Source organism: Nerophis ophidion, linkage group LG19, assembly GCF_033978795.1.
Source record: "Nerophis ophidion isolate RoL-2023_Sa linkage group LG19, RoL_Noph_v1.0, whole genome shotgun sequence".
Lineage (NCBI taxonomy): Eukaryota > Metazoa > Chordata > Actinopteri > Syngnathiformes > Syngnathidae > Nerophis > Nerophis ophidion.
In genome coordinates, this window is record NC_084629.1 from 21,873,576 (window position 1) to 21,890,623 (window position 17,048).

A 17,048-nucleotide genomic window follows, 5' to 3' on the forward strand; every position below is an offset into this window, starting at 1 on the left:
TACATGTTTGTTATTCACGGACATGACGGACCCTGAATGGATGTTGGATGATGACATGTATGTTCCATGTTGCATGTGTCATGATGGATGATGTCATGTTGGAAGGATGACCTGTTGGATGAGAACATGTTAGATGAAGGCATTTTAGAATCAAGTTGGATGAAGTTTTATTGGAAGGACGACATGTTGGAAGGATGTTATGTTGGCTATTGATGGCATGTTAGAATCATGTTGGATTAGGTCTTGTTGCATGATGGATGTTGACATGTTGGATGTTGGTATGGATGTTTCTTGCTAAATGTTGAATGTTGGCATGATGGATGTTGGTATTATGGATGTTGACATGTTGGTATTATGGATGTTTCTCGCTAGATGTTGGCATGATGGATGTTGACGTGTTGGTATTATGGATGTTTCTCGCTAGATGTTGGCATGATGGATGTTGACATGTTGGAATTATGGATGTTTCTCGCTAGATGTTGGCATGATGGATGTTGACATTTTGGCATGATGGATGTTTGCACACTGAATGTTGACATTTTGGCATGATGGATGTTGGCATGATGAATGTTAACATGTTGGATGTTGGCATGATGGATGTTTCTCGCTAGATGTTGGCATGATGGATGTTGACGTGTAGTATTATGGATGTTTCTCGCTAGATGTTGGCATGATGGATGTTGACATGTTGGAATTATGGATGTTTCTCGCTAGATGTTGGCATGATGGATGTTGACATTTTGGCATGATGGATGTTGACATGTTGGATGTTGGCATGATGGATGTTTGCACATTGAATAATGACATTTTGGCATGATGGATGTTGGCATGATGAATGTTAACATGTTGGATGTTGGCATGATGGATGTTTGCATGTTGGACATTTCTTTCTAGAAGTTGGCATGATGGATGTTGACATGTTGGATGTTGGCATGATGAATGTTAACATGTTGGATGTTGGCATGATGGATATTTGCATGTTGGACGTTTCTTTCTAGATGTTGGCATGATGGATGTTGACATGATGGATGTTGGCATGATGGATGTTGACATGATGGATGTTGGCATGATGAATGTTTGCATGTTGGACGTTTCTTTCTAGATGTTGACATGTTGGATGATGGCATGATGGATGTTGACATGTTGGATGTTGGCATGATGGATGTTTGCATGTTGGACGTTTCTTTCTAGATGTTGGATGATTCCTGATAGATGTTGGCATGTTAGATGTTGACATGTTGAATGTCGGCATGATGGATGTTTCTTGCTAGATGTTGGGATGATGGATGATACCTGGTGGATGATGAAATGTTTTATGTAACATGTTGGAATTATGTTGGATGATGTCATGTTGGATGGCATCACGACAGCCGTTTCCTGTTGGATGATGACATGTTGGCATGATGAATATGTCATGTTGGTATGTTTGAGATATCATGTGGGACGTTTCCTGCCTGATGTTTCATGATAGATGACATCATGTCAGATGTTTCATGTGGGATGACATCACCTTGTTGGCTGTGATGACATCTTTGAATGATCTTGAAATGTGGGATGTTGGAACATGCATGTTGGATGATGTCATGTCGGGTGTTTTATGTTAGATGTGTCATGTTGGATGACATCACGTCAGATGGTTCATGTTGGATGTTGTCATGTTGAATGATGACATGTTGTGTGTTTCATGATGGATTTTGGCATGATGAATATGTCATACTGGATGTATTAAGTGGGATGTTTCACGTCTGATGTCTTATGATAGAAGGCATGATGGATATTGGCATGATGGATGTTGACATGTTGGATGTTGGCATGATGGATGTTTCTTGCTTGATGTTGGGATGGTGGATGATACCTGCAGGATGATGAAATGTTGGATGTTTCATGCAACATGTTGAAATTATGTCGGATGATAAAATGTTTGATGTGTCATGTTGAATGGCATCACGTCAGACCTTTCCTGTTGGATGATGACATGTTGAAAGATTACATTTTGGCATGATGAATATGACATGTTGGCATGTTTGATGTATCATGTGGGATGTTTCCTGACGGATGTTTCATGACAGATGACATCATGTCAGATATTTCATGTGGGATGACATCACCTTGTTGGCTGTGATGACATCTTTGAATGATCTTGAAATGTGGGTTGTTGGAAGATGCATGTTGGATGATGTCATGTCGGGTGTTTTATGTTAGACGTGTCATGTTGGATGACATCACGTCAGATGGTTCATGTTGGACGTTGTCATGTTGAAAAATGACGTATTGGTTGTTTCATGATGAATGTTGGCATGATGAATATGTCATGTTGGATGTATCCTGTGGGATGTTTCAAGCCTGATGTCTTATGATAGATGTCATGTTGGATGTTGGCATGTTGGATGTGTCATGCGGGATGTTTCCTGCCTGATGTTTCATGATAGATGTCATGTTGGATGAGAGTATGTTGGATGTTTCATGATAGATGATGGCATGATGTATATGTAATGTTGGATGTATTATGTAATGTTGGATGTATTATGTGGGATGTTTCCTGCCTGATGTTTCATGATAGATGTCATGTTGGATGACATCACGTCAGAAGTTTCATGTTGGATGAAGTCATGTTGGATGACCACCTTGCTGGCCAACCAAAAGGCCTCCTATTTTATGCATTAGAGATGCGCGGATAGGCAATTATTTCATCCGCAACCGCATCACAAAAGTCGTCATCCACCCGACATTCACCCGAACCAACATTTTATCAAAACCACAACCGCCCGCCACCTGCCCGTTGTTATATATCTAATATAGACGATGCAAGGCATTACTGAGGTTAGAAAGTGTAACTCCCTCCAAATAGCACAAACACAATGGCTTTCTTGAACTGATTTATTTGAAGGCTTCCTTTCCCTTCAAATTCACCGTGAAAACTGTAATAAATAAAGCACGTTACAAACGTAAAAATAATAACATGCACAGCATGTGGATCAAACATTTTACCAAGTAAAATACCAACAAATGACAAACAAATACTTCGTTGGCCTGCATGCCTCTTTTAGGAGGAAATTGTGATATTCTGGCTCTTATAGCCCAAACGCTTAAAGTCCTTGTGACACTTTTTAGTCTTTGTTACGATCAGTCGCTCTCTTTCTCCCTTCTCATTGCATCCAAAAAATGTGTACTCATACCCGGAGGTAGCTTCCTTACATGCGTCGACAGACCAAACGAGACACTTCAAAATAAAAGTATGCCCACATACTGTTTTCAAAGAGTGCTTCTCGTTTTTTGTATGTGGGTAACAACATTTAACTATTTATAAATGGTTGATTTGTATAGGCTTGTAAGATAAAGTGTTGTACTTGACAAGTTTGGGCTACCTTGCTTCTGCAGCCTTCATCAGAGGTGTCACGTGATGTTAGCGTGACGTTGTCTGTGACGTGTTATATGGATTGTTCCATCAAGTGTTGTCAGGTACAACACTTTACCTACTAGCCTATATAAATCAACCATTTATAAATACACGTCAGTAGGCTAAATGAACCTCTCCAACATAACATTTAACTATGTATATATATTTCCGAATTGGTTCAACCGCCACCCGCCCGAATCTATTTAAAATCTTTTTTTTAGTCATGTCACCCGCCCGACCCGCGGTTTATCCGCGGTTGTGACCGCAAACCGCGCATCTCTACTATGCATAGACACATCTACATAATTATCATCATGCGGGACGATGTGATTGGTGGGTGGTGGTCATGTGACAGGAACCAGCTGTTGCTGCAGAGAGCCCAGTGTCAGCAGGCGCTGTGTGACGTGCGTGGAGGCGTGGACTTTGCTGAGAAGTTGCTGAGTCGTGGTTCCCACGCCGAGATCCTCAGCGCCAAGAACGTGACTTTGAGGAGGCTGAGCTTCCTGGCGGAAGCGAGTCGAGACCCTCAGTTGGCGGCGCTGGTTCTGGACGACGGCGGCGGCATCCGCTTCGACTGCCGGGAGGCGGCGGGGGAGGCAGGGGGATTCCCTCTGGTGGGCGTGGTCCACCACACAATGGCGGACCCTCACAAGTGCCGCGTAGAAGGAGAAGGTGAGCGCGCGGTCGGGTGCCCTCGTACTTGTGAGCCGCTTTCATCTTGGTGCTCGCTCCTCAGGCCTCCAGCAGGTCTGGGAGGGCCAGCAGGGGGACTTCAGGCTGCTGTGCTGCGACACGGCCGGCCAGACTGTGGCACGAGGAGGCGACCACGTCCTGGTCAGCATCCTGCACCGGGACATGAAGAACTGGTGAGCACACCCACGCCCGAGAAGTTCTCCAGAAGTTCTTCAGACCTTGTCTTTCTGCAGCACGGTGGACGCCCGCGTGCAGGACAATGAGGACGGCTCCTACACCGTGTCCTACACGCCGCAGGAGGCGGGGCTCTACTCCGTGTGGGTGTGTGTGCGAGCACAACACGTGAAGGTAGCGGACCTTCAGGACCGGGTGGACACTCCTCGTCTCTGACTTGTGCTGCTGGTTCCTCCAGGGTTCTCCCTTCCTGCTGAGCGTGCAGAAGAAGCTGCGGCGTCACGCTGGCACCTTCCACTGCTGCTCCTTTTGCTCCAGCCAGGGAGCCAAGGAGGCTCGCTGTGCTTGTCCAGGGACTATGCCAGGTACCAGCACCTATGATGTCTTTAAGTTGAATGGAGTGGCAAATGTGATTATATTGACACCGAGCAGCCACAAACATTCATAAGGTTTTAAGCCCATGAGCTAGTTATTCTAATAATGCGGACACGTTTGTTACTGGATACTTTCTATTATAACTTGGAGACTAAGTATGTGTAAGTAATGTACTTGTTTGTATTGACTCGTGTTCAATGATTATTACTTATGTCTAGCTTGTGTGCTATTGTGTGCCTGGCTGTTGTGTAGCTGCTAGCTCCTATAGCCGAGCATGTTTACCTTTTGTAGACGACTTGGCTAAAACACAAAAACAATTTTGATACTTTTAAGGTTGAATTGCCAACACAAAATTGGCCCTAGTGTGTGAATGTTGTCTGTCTATCTGTGTTGGCCCTGCTATGAGGTGGTGACTTGTCCAGGGTGTACCCCGCCTTCCGCCCGATTGTAGCTGAGATAGGCGCCAGCGCCCTCCGCGACCCCAAAAGGGAATAAGCGGTAGAAAATGGATGGATGAAATCATCTGATGCATGTTTTGTACTAAAACAAATTCATGGGTCATAAATTGTTCACTAAAGTGCAAAATAAAAATTTTAACATAAATAAAACTTACATTTAGAAACCTTCCTAACTTCTCTTACATCGGAATGTATGACGAGTTAGCAACTTTAGCACAATGTGAAGATTTTCATTGTTTTCTTATCAGTGACGGAGCAGGAGGGGGCGAGGGATACTGTATGTTTAGGTACACTTTCCTATGAAGTGCCCTTGACATATTACAAGCACTTTCATTCATAAATATATGCTTATGTATGTATATATATATATATATATATATATATATATATATGTGTATGTTTATATACATTTGAACCTAAAAATCATAAATTTTGATACTCGGCGCCATCTTAGATTTACGCTAACCTTTCCTGTGTTAGCATGCTACGTTTTATGGTAGCATTTCAGCTAAATAGGGTTCTTTAAACCTTAAATTTATGGATTTTGAGATGAGTCTTTATCATGCAAGTATGCCGACTGTTCCCAATACAAGAAACTAATATTAGCATGCTACGGTTTTATGCTAGCTTTTTATCTTCACAGCACAGATAGCGAACCCATCTCTTTTGTTGGGTAGAACAAGTGTCATGGTGACAGTAGTTATTTCATGTCAAGAAGACCCAAGAATGACCGCATAAACTGGTCATTTATGTTTTGCACATTGGGTAAATTTGGATTTGGAGATAATTTTATACAATGGATTAAGATGCTTTATACAAGGCTCGTGGCATCAGTTAAAACCAATAATCATGTTTCAGAACCTTTTTCGTTAAAAAGAGGAGTAAAACAGGAATGTCCTGCATCTGGATTATTATTTAATTTGGTTATTGAACCTTTAGCTGCAAAAATAAGAAGTGAAAATAATATTTATGGTATAAAAATTGGCTCTCAGCATAATAAGCTATCAATGTATTGTGATGACATAATTCTCTACCTGTCACATGTTAATTCCTCTCTTCACTATATCAATAACGTCATCACTGAATATGGCTGTTTATCAGGGTATAAAGTCAATTGGGACAAATGTGAAATCTTACCACTTAATAAACACTGCAAGAAATCACAAGTTCAGAACTCCAAAATTAAATGGAAAGAGGAAGGAATCATATTTTTAGGCCTACATATTACACCAAACCTTTATACAAGCAGAGATCTTAATCTTAAACATTTAAAAAATAAGATAGAATCCAAAATGGAGCGCTGGTCACGTCTCAAAATATCACTTTGGGGTCGGGTGAACATAGTAAAAATTAGTATACTGCCAGCCATTAATTATATACTGAAAATGATGCCTGTCCTAATTAATAAAAGTTGGTATAAGAAAATACATACAATGATATCACATTTTATATGGTGTGGAAAGAAGGCCAGATACTCATACTTATGGTTGTCTTGTACACAAGATAAAGGAGGACTACAATTAACAAACTTCTTACATTCGGTTGTGAACAAACAAGCCACTTATTCCATTCTTCTGCAGATAAGGACTGGATCAACATTGAAAACAATATGTTAATGAATTTGGACATTGATGTGGGGAGTTTATACAGGTATTACATTTAAAAAATACCTAATGAATTGAGGCAGAGCCCAATAGAAGCATTCTTTAACATTCTAAAACTGTCTGAAAATACTTGGAATCAACCCAATGACATCTGTTAATCAACCGCTCTGGGACAATCCTAATATCCTAATTAATAAAAATGGGATTTAATGGACAGCATGGAAAGACAGAGGTATTACTAAACCTCATCATATTATTAATAAAAACTCTTTTAAACCGTTCAATGATAAAGTTGATCAATATAATGTACCCAGAAATCATTTATTTAATTTTATCTCACGCAGTAAATAAATGCATATCCCCTGAAAGTATGTCTTTAAATAGACATAAACTGGAAGATGCACTTTTTTAATCAAGATACTATTAAAAAATGTAATAAACTATTTTATGGAATAATAAATGAACACCACACTAGAAATGCAAATGATGCATGTATTCGGAAATCAATGATGGACTTAAACATATCATAGAATGATATTTGGAAAAATGCCAATAAGCCCTTTAGAAACATTAAATATAAGCTGACTCAATTTAAGAATATTGAATAGATTGTATTTCTCAGCTGTTTGAAATTGGTGTACTAGATAGCAAGTTATGCATGAAGTATCGGGCAGCTGAGGGAACTGTTGTTCATTTATCTTGGGAATGTCAGAGAATAAAAGAGTTATGGTTGAAAACAACAAAAGAAGCAATTACATTCCTTAATACAAGCATCCCAATGACACTGCAAACTTGTATTCTTGGAGATCTCCATCAATTTAGTAACGTGTAATCAAAGAGTAAAAATGCATTTCTTTCAATATGCATAATAACAAAAAGGGTAGTATTATAGAAATGGATAGATCTTCACACTCACATTCACACACTAGGGCCAATTTAGTGTTGCCAATCAAGGGGTGTACCCCGCCTCCCGCTCGATTGTAGCTGAGATAGGCACCAGCGGCCCCCGCGACCCCAAAGGGAATAAGCGGTAGAAAATGGATGGATGGATGGATGGATAGACGTTGATAATCCAACACATTCTGACTGGTATACACAAGCTATGGAGATGATATCAGTAGAAAAAAATGCATTTAGTTTTGATAATAACAAATCATGTATTGGAATATGGGATCCATTATTTAAATTTGTTTTAACTATAAATGAACCAAAAATATGACTGATTTTTATCTTTGTGAAAACATTGGACACAGTGTGTTGTCAAGCTTATGAGATGCGATGCAAGTGCAAGCCACTGTGACACTATTGTTAGTTTATATTTTTTATTTTTTATTTTTTATAAATGTATAATGAAAATATCAATGAGGGATTTTTAATCACTGCTATGTTGAAATTGTTACTGGTAGTGATACTGTTTTTGATAATATTCTATTTTGTTTCACTACTTTTGGATTGTTCTGTGTCGTGTTTGTGTCTCCTCTCAATTGCTCTGTTTATTATTGCAGTTCTGAGTGTTGCTGGGTCGGGTTTGGTTCCGGAATTGGATTGCATTGTTATTAGGGGTGTGGGAAAAAATCGATTCGAATACGAATCAAATACGTTGTGCGATTCAGAATCGATTTTCATGTTTAAATAAATCGATTTTTTTTATTTTTTTATTTTTTTATTTTTTTTAATCAATCCAACAAACCACTACACAGCAATACCATAACAATGCAATCCAATTCCAAAACCACACCTGACCCAGTAACACTCAGAACTGCACTAAACAGAGCAATTGAGAGACGACACAAAAACGACACAGAACAAACCAAAAGTAGTGAAACAAAAATGAATATTATCAACAACAGAATCAATATTAGTTATAATTTCAGCATAGCAATGATTAAAAATCCCTCATTGACATTATCATTAGACATTTATAAAAATTAAAAAAAAGAATAGTGTCACAGTTGCTTACACTTATCTCATAAGCTTGACAACACACTGTGTCCAATGTTTTCATAAAGATAAAAAAAAGTCATATTTTTGATTCGTTTAATAGTTAAAACAAATTTACATTATTGCAATCAGTTGATAAAACATTGTCCTTTACAATTATAAAAGCGTTTTTTTTTTTTTTTAAATCTACTACTCTGCTAGCATGTCAGCAGACTGGGGTACATCCTGCTGAAAACCTATGTATTGAATGAATACAGAATCGTTTTGAATCGGAAAAATATCGTTATCGAATTGAATCGAAAAAATCGATATATTATCGAATCGTGACCCCAAGAATCGATATTGAATCAAATCGTGGGACGCACAAAGATTCGCAGCCCTAATTCTTATGGTATTGCCATGTATTGTTTGGTTGGATTGAATAAATTTTTTTTTTTAAAAAGACCCCTTTTTTTAATCAATTTATGGTAATATTTATGAGAACATTTTCCATATTTTTAATGATTTTGTTGGTTCCAGGAGGGTTCCAAGGTTGCGGCCACAGTCACAAAGGGCATCCTGGGAAGCCGCACTGGTCCTGCTGCGGAAACACCGTCGAGAAGTCCGAATGTTTGCCCGCCAGCGTCCTCAACGCCGTCTCTGCCGGCAGCTGCCTGAAAACCGTCGAGCTCTGAGAGGACAAATGGATTGTGTTGGTCCCCAGCAGGAAGTGACAGCAGCCAGTAAAACCTCACCTTTTGGAGGTAAAAATGTACCTGAAAGTGCCAACAATGACTTTTAAGACAAGAATACATCTTTTTTTAATGACATTTTAGCAATAAAACTCACAGCAGGGCTATTCCTACTTCTTTTGGCATATTCATTCATGAAATGATAATAATGAGCTAGAATATGCAATTATGGGAGAAATTGCGTGTGAAATCTTTATGTGCACAAGCCGCAGAAAGGAGCAAGTTCAACAGAAATGCTAATCTTAACATGCTAGCATGCTAATGTTGCTATGCATGTGTCTAGTGCCAAGTTGTATGAGTCTGACCTCTACAGCTGCAAAGTTGGCTAAAAGAGTTGGCAGGCTAATAGCTTAGTAATGTTAGCATGCTAAAAGTTAACGTGTCAAGTATCAAGGTTTATGACTGAGGTGTACGGCGGCAAAGTTGACGAAAAAGTTAGCATTCTAATAGCTTAGTGATGTTAGCATGCTAAAAGTTAACGTGTCAGGAATCAAGGTTTATGACTCTAAGGTGTACGGCAGCAAAGTTGGCTAAAAAGTTAGCATGCCAATATTAACATAGTAATGCTAGTATGCTAGCAGTTAGCATGTGTCAAGTCCCATGTTACATGACTCTGAGTTGCACAGCTGCGAAGTTGGCTAAAAGAATTGGCATGCTAATAGCATAGTAATGTTAGCATGCTAAAAGTTAACGTTTGTCAAGTATCAAGGTTTATGACTCAGGAGGTGTACGGCGGCAAAGTTGGCTAAAAAGTTAGCATGCTGATAGTTTAGTGATGTTAGCACGCTAAAAGTGAACATGTATCAAGGTTTATGACCCTGAGGTGTACGGCGACAAAGTTGGCTAAAAGGTTAGCATGCTAATATTAGCATAGTAATGTTAGCATGCTAAAAGCTACCATGAGTCAAGTACCAAGTTGTATGAGTCTGACGTCTACAGCTGCACAGTTGCCTAAAAGAGTTGGCATGCTAATAGCGTAGTGATGTTAGCATGCTAAAAGTCAACATGTGTCAAGTATCAAGGTATATGACTCTGAGGTGTACGGCGGAAAAGCTGGCTAAAAGGTTAGCATGCTAATATTAGCATAGTAATGTTAGCATGTGTCAAGTCCCAAGTTACATGACTGAGTTGCACAGCTGTGAAGTTGGCTAAAAGTGTTGGCATGCTAATAGCATAGTAATTTTAGCATGCTAAAAGTTACCATGAGTCAAGTACCAGGTTGTATGAGTCTGATGTCTACAGCTGCAAAATTGGCTAAAAGAGTTGGCATGCTAATAGCTTAGTAATGTTAGCATGCTAAAAGTTAACGTGTCAAGTATCAAGGTTTATGACTGAGATGTACGGCGGCAAAGTTGGCTAAAAAGTTAGCATGCTAATGTTGGCTTTTTAGCAAAGTAATGTTAGCTTGCTAACAATTAGTATGTGTCGAGTATCAAATTATATGACTGAAATGTATGGCTGCAAACTTGACTAACAAGTTCACTTATTTTCATATGCTAGCATTTGATCAAATTTTATTTGTGTGAACCAAGTCACGATCTAAAAAAATGCTAACTTTCCCGATGCTAATGTGAGAATGTTAGCATGTTAGCACAATAATGTAAGCAGGCTAACAGAATGTGTAAAGTACCAAGTTATATGTCAGTGACGTGCAGTCAGGGGAGGCAGGTGAGGCACTGCCTCACCTGCCATCATGGAAAGAAAAAATAATAATTAAATTGTTATATGTATCCAGTGATTGTACTTTATAAAGTTATTTTCCATTTAACTTCACTAGTTTTAGATGATTTTTATTCAAAATGGCTGAATTTTCACATTTGCCGTATAAATACTGAGAAGACACTTGCGGTGAGTCACAGCCAGTTGAGCCTCCCCGTCCCCGTGGATTGCGCAATGACTCTGCTAACTGCTGGCTGCTGTGCAGTGAGACTGTATTGCTATATGAATTATATTATACATTTCCATAGTTTAGTTAGCTTAGGTATATAATGTACAGTGTATTTTGTCAACAACTGTATGTGAGTAACGTATTTCTTGTGCTGAGCAATCATAAAACGGCTGCGAAGACACACTGTGTGAGGCACCTGTTCTCTCGCCTCATGGTGATAGAGGGCGCTAGTGATCCCAGGGATCATACTTGCGATTACTCGGCTGCAGAATAAGTGACAACAAGCTACAGTTAGCAAGTCAAGTGCAGCGGCAGCGATCGTTTATTTTTTCCTCTCCCCTGGACTTTTAACACGGATGATTACATATATCTAAAATAAAACCGTTTTCTAAACTGGACTTTCAATCGAAGCAGGAGGTAATAATTAAAGGAAGACCAACGCCGGAGCTAAAAGGTTTGCTTCAGACACTGATCTCCACTCAAGACCATACTTGCCAACCCTCCTGGATTTTCCGGGAGACTCCCAAAATTCAGCGCCCCTCGAAAACATCCCGGGACAAATTTTCTCCCGAAAATCTCCCGAAATTCAGGCGGAGCTGGAGGCCACGCCCCCTCTAGCTCCATGAGAGACTCAGCAATGTTGTGAACCTCTTAATCAGGACAATATCGCCATCTGCTGTATATAGAATAGAATGGAATGTGCTTTATTGAACCCTGGGGGATATTTAGCACCATAGTTTGCTCACAATAAACAATGTTAATATAATATATTATAATTTATCAACAACATTGTAGTGTTGGATGAGCTTCATTAATTGTCTTTACTCATAGATGTCAAGAAATGCTGTCACCCTGTATGATCATTACCAGCAATGACCATATTTTTAAACACAACCACACAAGTGAAAGCAATGGATACTTAGTCAACAGCCACACAGGTCACACCGATGGTGGCCGCATAAACAACACCAACACTGTCACAAACATGCACCCCACTGTGAACCCACACCAAACAAGAACAACAAACTCATTTCGGGAGAACATTAGCACCGCAACACAACATAAACACAACAGAACCAATACCCAGAACCCTTTGCAACACCAACTCTCAACAAACCCAATAAGGTGGGGGCTGTGTAGCGTCCCGGAAGAGATGGAGAAATCGGAGGTCTCAAGGTTGGCAAGTATGCTCAAGACAGAGAGACTTTTAAAACTGAAGAAAGATCAGGAATACTTCTATAAACAAGTTATCAATGCTTTTGTTCAGAAGGAGTGTCACATTGACTTCATTTATAAGTAAAGGTAAGACCATGATAACGTTTTTATTTATTAAATGTGCTTTTTTGTTTGCTACAGTTTGTATGTGTAAAGAATGCTGGTAGGAGCTTTTAAACATAACCTTTTAACTGCTGCCAATCAAATGGTGAATAAGATACTCTTTAGGGTTCATATGTTTATAAATCTGACTGTGATGAAGTCAGTGCCTCACCAGCCATGAACCTCACCGCACGTCACTGGTTACATGACTCTTGAGTTGTACAGCTGCAAGTTGGCTAAAAGTTAGCATGTTAATGTTAGTATGATATTGTTAGCATGCTCAAAGTTAGCATGTGTCGAGTATCAAATTATGACTCTGACGTGTATGGCTGCAAAGTTGGCTAAAATAATGTTAGTATGCTCATATTAGCATGTTACCATTGTAATGTTAGCATGCTAACAGTATGTATCAAGTACCAGGTTTTATGACTCCAAGGTGTACAGCTGCAAAGTTGGCTAAAAAAAGTTAGCCTGTTAATGTTAGCATAACAATATTATCGTGCTAACAGTCATCACGTGTCAAGTATCAAGGTAAATGGCTCAAATGTACAGCTACAAAGCTGGCTAAAAAGGTTAGCACGCCAACAGTTAGCATGTGTGAAATACCAAGTTTAATGACTCTGAGATGTTTGGCTACACAGTTGGCTAAAAATGTTAGCACGCTAATGTCAGCATAGTAATGTTAGAATGCTAACAATACAGGACTGTCTCAGAGAATTACAATATTGTGATAAAGTCCTTTATTTTCTAAACATGAAAATGTCATACATTCTGGATTCATTACACATCAACTGAAATATTGCAAGCCTTTTATTATTTTAATATTGCTGATTATGGCATACAGCTTAAGAAAAGTCAAAAATCCTATCTCAAAAAATTAGAATATTTCCTCAAACCAAGTAAAAAAGATGTATGCCATAATCATCCATTCATCCATCCATTTCCTACCGCTTATTCCCTTTCGGGGTCGCAGGGGGCGCTGGCGCCTATCTCAGCTACAATCGGGCGGAAGGCAGGGTACACCCTGGACAAGTCGCCACCTCATCGCAGGGCCAACACAGATAGACAGACAACATTCACACACTAGGGCCAATTTAGTGTTGCCAATCAACCTATCCCCAGGTGCATGTCTTTGGAAGTGGGAGGAAGCCGGAGTACCCGGAGGGAACCCACACATTCACGGGGAGAACATGCAAACTCCACACAGAAAGATCCCGAGCCTGGATTTGAACCCAGGACTGCAGGAACTTCGTATTGTGAGGCAGATGCACTAACCCCTCTGCCACCGTGAAGCCTATGCCATAATCAGTAATATTAAAATAATAAAAAGCTTGCAATATTTCAGTTGATGTGTAATAAATCCAGAATGTATGACATTTTCATGTTTTAAGTTGCATTACAGAAAACAAAGGACTTTATCACAATCTTCTAATTCTCTGAGACGGTCCTGTATGTGTCAGGTACCAAGTTGTATGATGACTCTGACGTGCACAGCTGCAAAAATGGCTCAAAAAGTTAGCCTGTTAATTTTAGCATGCTAATAGTCAAGTAGCATGTCAATTGACTCGGAGGTGTACGAAGGCAAAATTGACTTTAAAAAAGTTAGCATGGATTTTTAGCATGCTAACATTAGTATGCTAACTGTTATAATGTAACCAGTACTAAGTTATGCCTTTGAGGCGTACAATTGCAACATTGACATTGTTTGCTGAACAAAAGCGTCATCCCTCCTTTAAATGAGTCACTTTTCCAACATTTTACTGTTACTAACAATTATTAATATTACATTATTTATATATATATATATATATATATATATATCCGATGAGGTGGCGACCAATTGTAGCTGAGATAGGCACCAGCGAACCCAAAAGGGAATATGTAGTAGAAAATAGATGTATACATATATATATATATATATATATATATGTATATATATATATACATCCCACGATTCGATAATATATCGATTTTTTTCTATTCGATTCTCGATTTAAAAACGATATTGTTCCGATTCAAAATGATTCCGTATTCATTCAATACATAGGGTTTCAGCAGGATCTACCCCAGTCTTCTGACATGCTAGCAGAGTAATAGATTTAAAAAAAAAAAAAAAAAAGCTTTTATAATTGTAAAGGACAATGTTTTATCAACTGATTGCAATAATGTAAATTTGTTTTAACTATTAAACAAACCAAAAATATGACTTATTTTATCTTTGTGAAAACATTGGACACAGTGTGTTGTCAAATTTATGAGATGCGATGCAAGTGTAAGCCACTGTGACACTATTGTTCTTTTTTATTATTTTTATAAATGTCTAATGATAATGTCAGTCAGGGATTTTTAATCACTGCTATGCTGAAATTATAACTAATATTGATACTGTTGTTGATAATATTCATTTTTGTTTCACTACCTTTGGTTTGTTCTGTGTCGTGTTTGTCTCCTCTCAATTGCTGTTTATTGCAGTTCTGAGTGTCACTGGGTCAGGTGTGGTTTTAAAATTGGATTGCATTGTTATGGTATTGCTGTGTAGTGGTTTGTTGGATTGATAAAAAATAAAAAAAATCAATCTTTTTAAAAATGAGAATCGATTCTGAATCGCACAACGTAAACAATTTGATTCATATTCAAATCAATTTTTTCCCACACCCCTAATATATATGTAGGCCCTGCGATGAGGTGGCGACTTGTCCAGGGTGTACTCCGCCTTCTGCCCAAATGCAGCTGAGATAGGCTCCAGCGACCCCCAAAGGGACAAGCTGTATAGAAAATGGATGGACGAATATATATATATATATGTGTATATATATGTATATATATATATATATATATATATATATATATATATACACTACACATCACTTTTGCCATAACTAAGAGAAAATACACTTTAGAAAAGTCAGTAATAATAAAAAAAATATTAATAAATTGGGTGTTGCCAGAATGTTACTGTAAAAATAACAGTCATACTGTTTTTCCACTTACAATAACTAGGTGTTAAAAATCAGTACCTTTTTACAGTAAAATGTGGGCGACTGAGCTGCCAGCTTTTACTGTAAAATGTACAGATTAAAAAAAAACATGTTTTTTTGTTTTTTTTCCAGTAATGGCAGAAATGTGCATTTCATACAATGAATTACCATGAATTGATTAACGTGGACCCCGACTTAAACAAGATGAAAAACTTATTCAGGTGTTACCATTTAGTGGTCAATCGTACATAATATGTACTGTACTGTGCAGTCTACTAATAAAAGTTTCAATCAATCAATCAATACACTAAAAGTAGTCAAAATGCTGCACACTTCCCTTTTACACCACCAGATGGCACAAGAGATTGATTACTAAGCATTTACAGTAGTCATTTTATTGTTGGTAAAATACACTGTCATGCCTCTACTACACTCTATTGCCTTTAAAAAATATATTTATTTTAAAACAATCACAGTTCCTCGCTGTTTCATGTTTGACTGATTCTTATTATTTAGTCAGAAATATGCCCATTTTAAAGACATGCACCTGGGGATAGGTTGATTGGCAACACTAAATGGGCCCTAGTGTGTGAATGTGAGTGTGAATGTTGTCTGTCTATCTGTGTTGGCCCTGCGATGAGGTGGCGATTTGTCCAGAGTGTACCCCGCCTTCCGCCCGATTGTAGCTGAGATAGGTGCCACCGCGACCCCAAAAGGGAATAAGCGGTAGAAAAATGGATGGATGTGCCCATTTTTAACATCTTTTACGCAACTAAATTAAGTGTTTTCCAGGATAAAAATTGCGAAATGAATTCTAGTAAGTACTGTCTGTACTGCACAACTGATCATCTCCTATGTGAGCATGCTAATGTTTTATACTAGCATTTTTGCTCATTTTAGTCCTTTAAACATAAAAATCAGGACTTTTTAAACTTGGTGCCACCTTAGAATTACGCAGACTTTTCTCATGCTAGTACATAAAATATGCTATTACTTTTTTTTAAATTATTTTTTTATTTTAAAACATAAATGCATGTATCTTTTTTTAACTTTAATTCATTCACTGTTATCCATTTCGACCTAAAAAAAACAAAAAAAACATATATTTTTATACATGTATGGAAGTATGTGAACTGGTCCCATGTTAGCATGCTAATGTTAGTATGCTATCATTTAATGCAAGCTTATGGCCTATTAAATAATTGCAGCCATCTTAGAAGTATGTTTACTTCACTTATTTTCATATGCTCGCATTTTATCAAATTGTTTTTGTATGAACCATGTCACCATCTAAAAAGTATGCTAACTTTCCCGATGCTAATGTTAGCATGCTAACGTTTTTTGCAAGTTTTTTAGCAAATTGTATACTTTTGTACCTAAAATTAATGGATGTTGACACTTGGCGCTATCTGAGAGGTACACTAACTTTCCCAATGCTATCATGCTAACATTAGGCATTGTCACGCCAAATTTCTTCTCCCTACAAACCTCC

The 17,048-nt window shown here is 38.4% G+C and overlaps 1 protein-coding gene across 2 annotated transcripts in view; it reads left to right on the forward strand.

The window, feature by feature from the left end:
• trim45 (tripartite motif containing 45) overlaps window positions 1–15,165 on the forward strand; it is a 22,614-nt gene extending 7,449 nt beyond the window's left edge. The window contains exons 4-8 of one of the 2 annotated variants that reach the window (XM_061879533.1): window positions 3,753–4,069; window positions 4,134–4,263; window positions 4,324–4,411; window positions 4,503–4,629; window positions 9,162–15,165. In XM_061879533.1, the coding sequence (XP_061735517.1) occupies window positions 3,753–4,069; window positions 4,134–4,263; window positions 4,324–4,411; window positions 4,503–4,629; window positions 9,162–9,316 (817 nt within the window). In that variant the 3' untranslated portion in view covers window positions 9,317–15,165. Of the gene's footprint in view, window positions 1–3,752; window positions 4,070–4,133; window positions 4,264–4,323; window positions 4,439–4,502; window positions 4,630–9,161 lie in introns of both variants that reach the window. The other variant, XM_061879532.1, reaches the window with a different exon arrangement.
• Window positions 15,166–17,048: the final 1,883 nt, after the last annotated feature.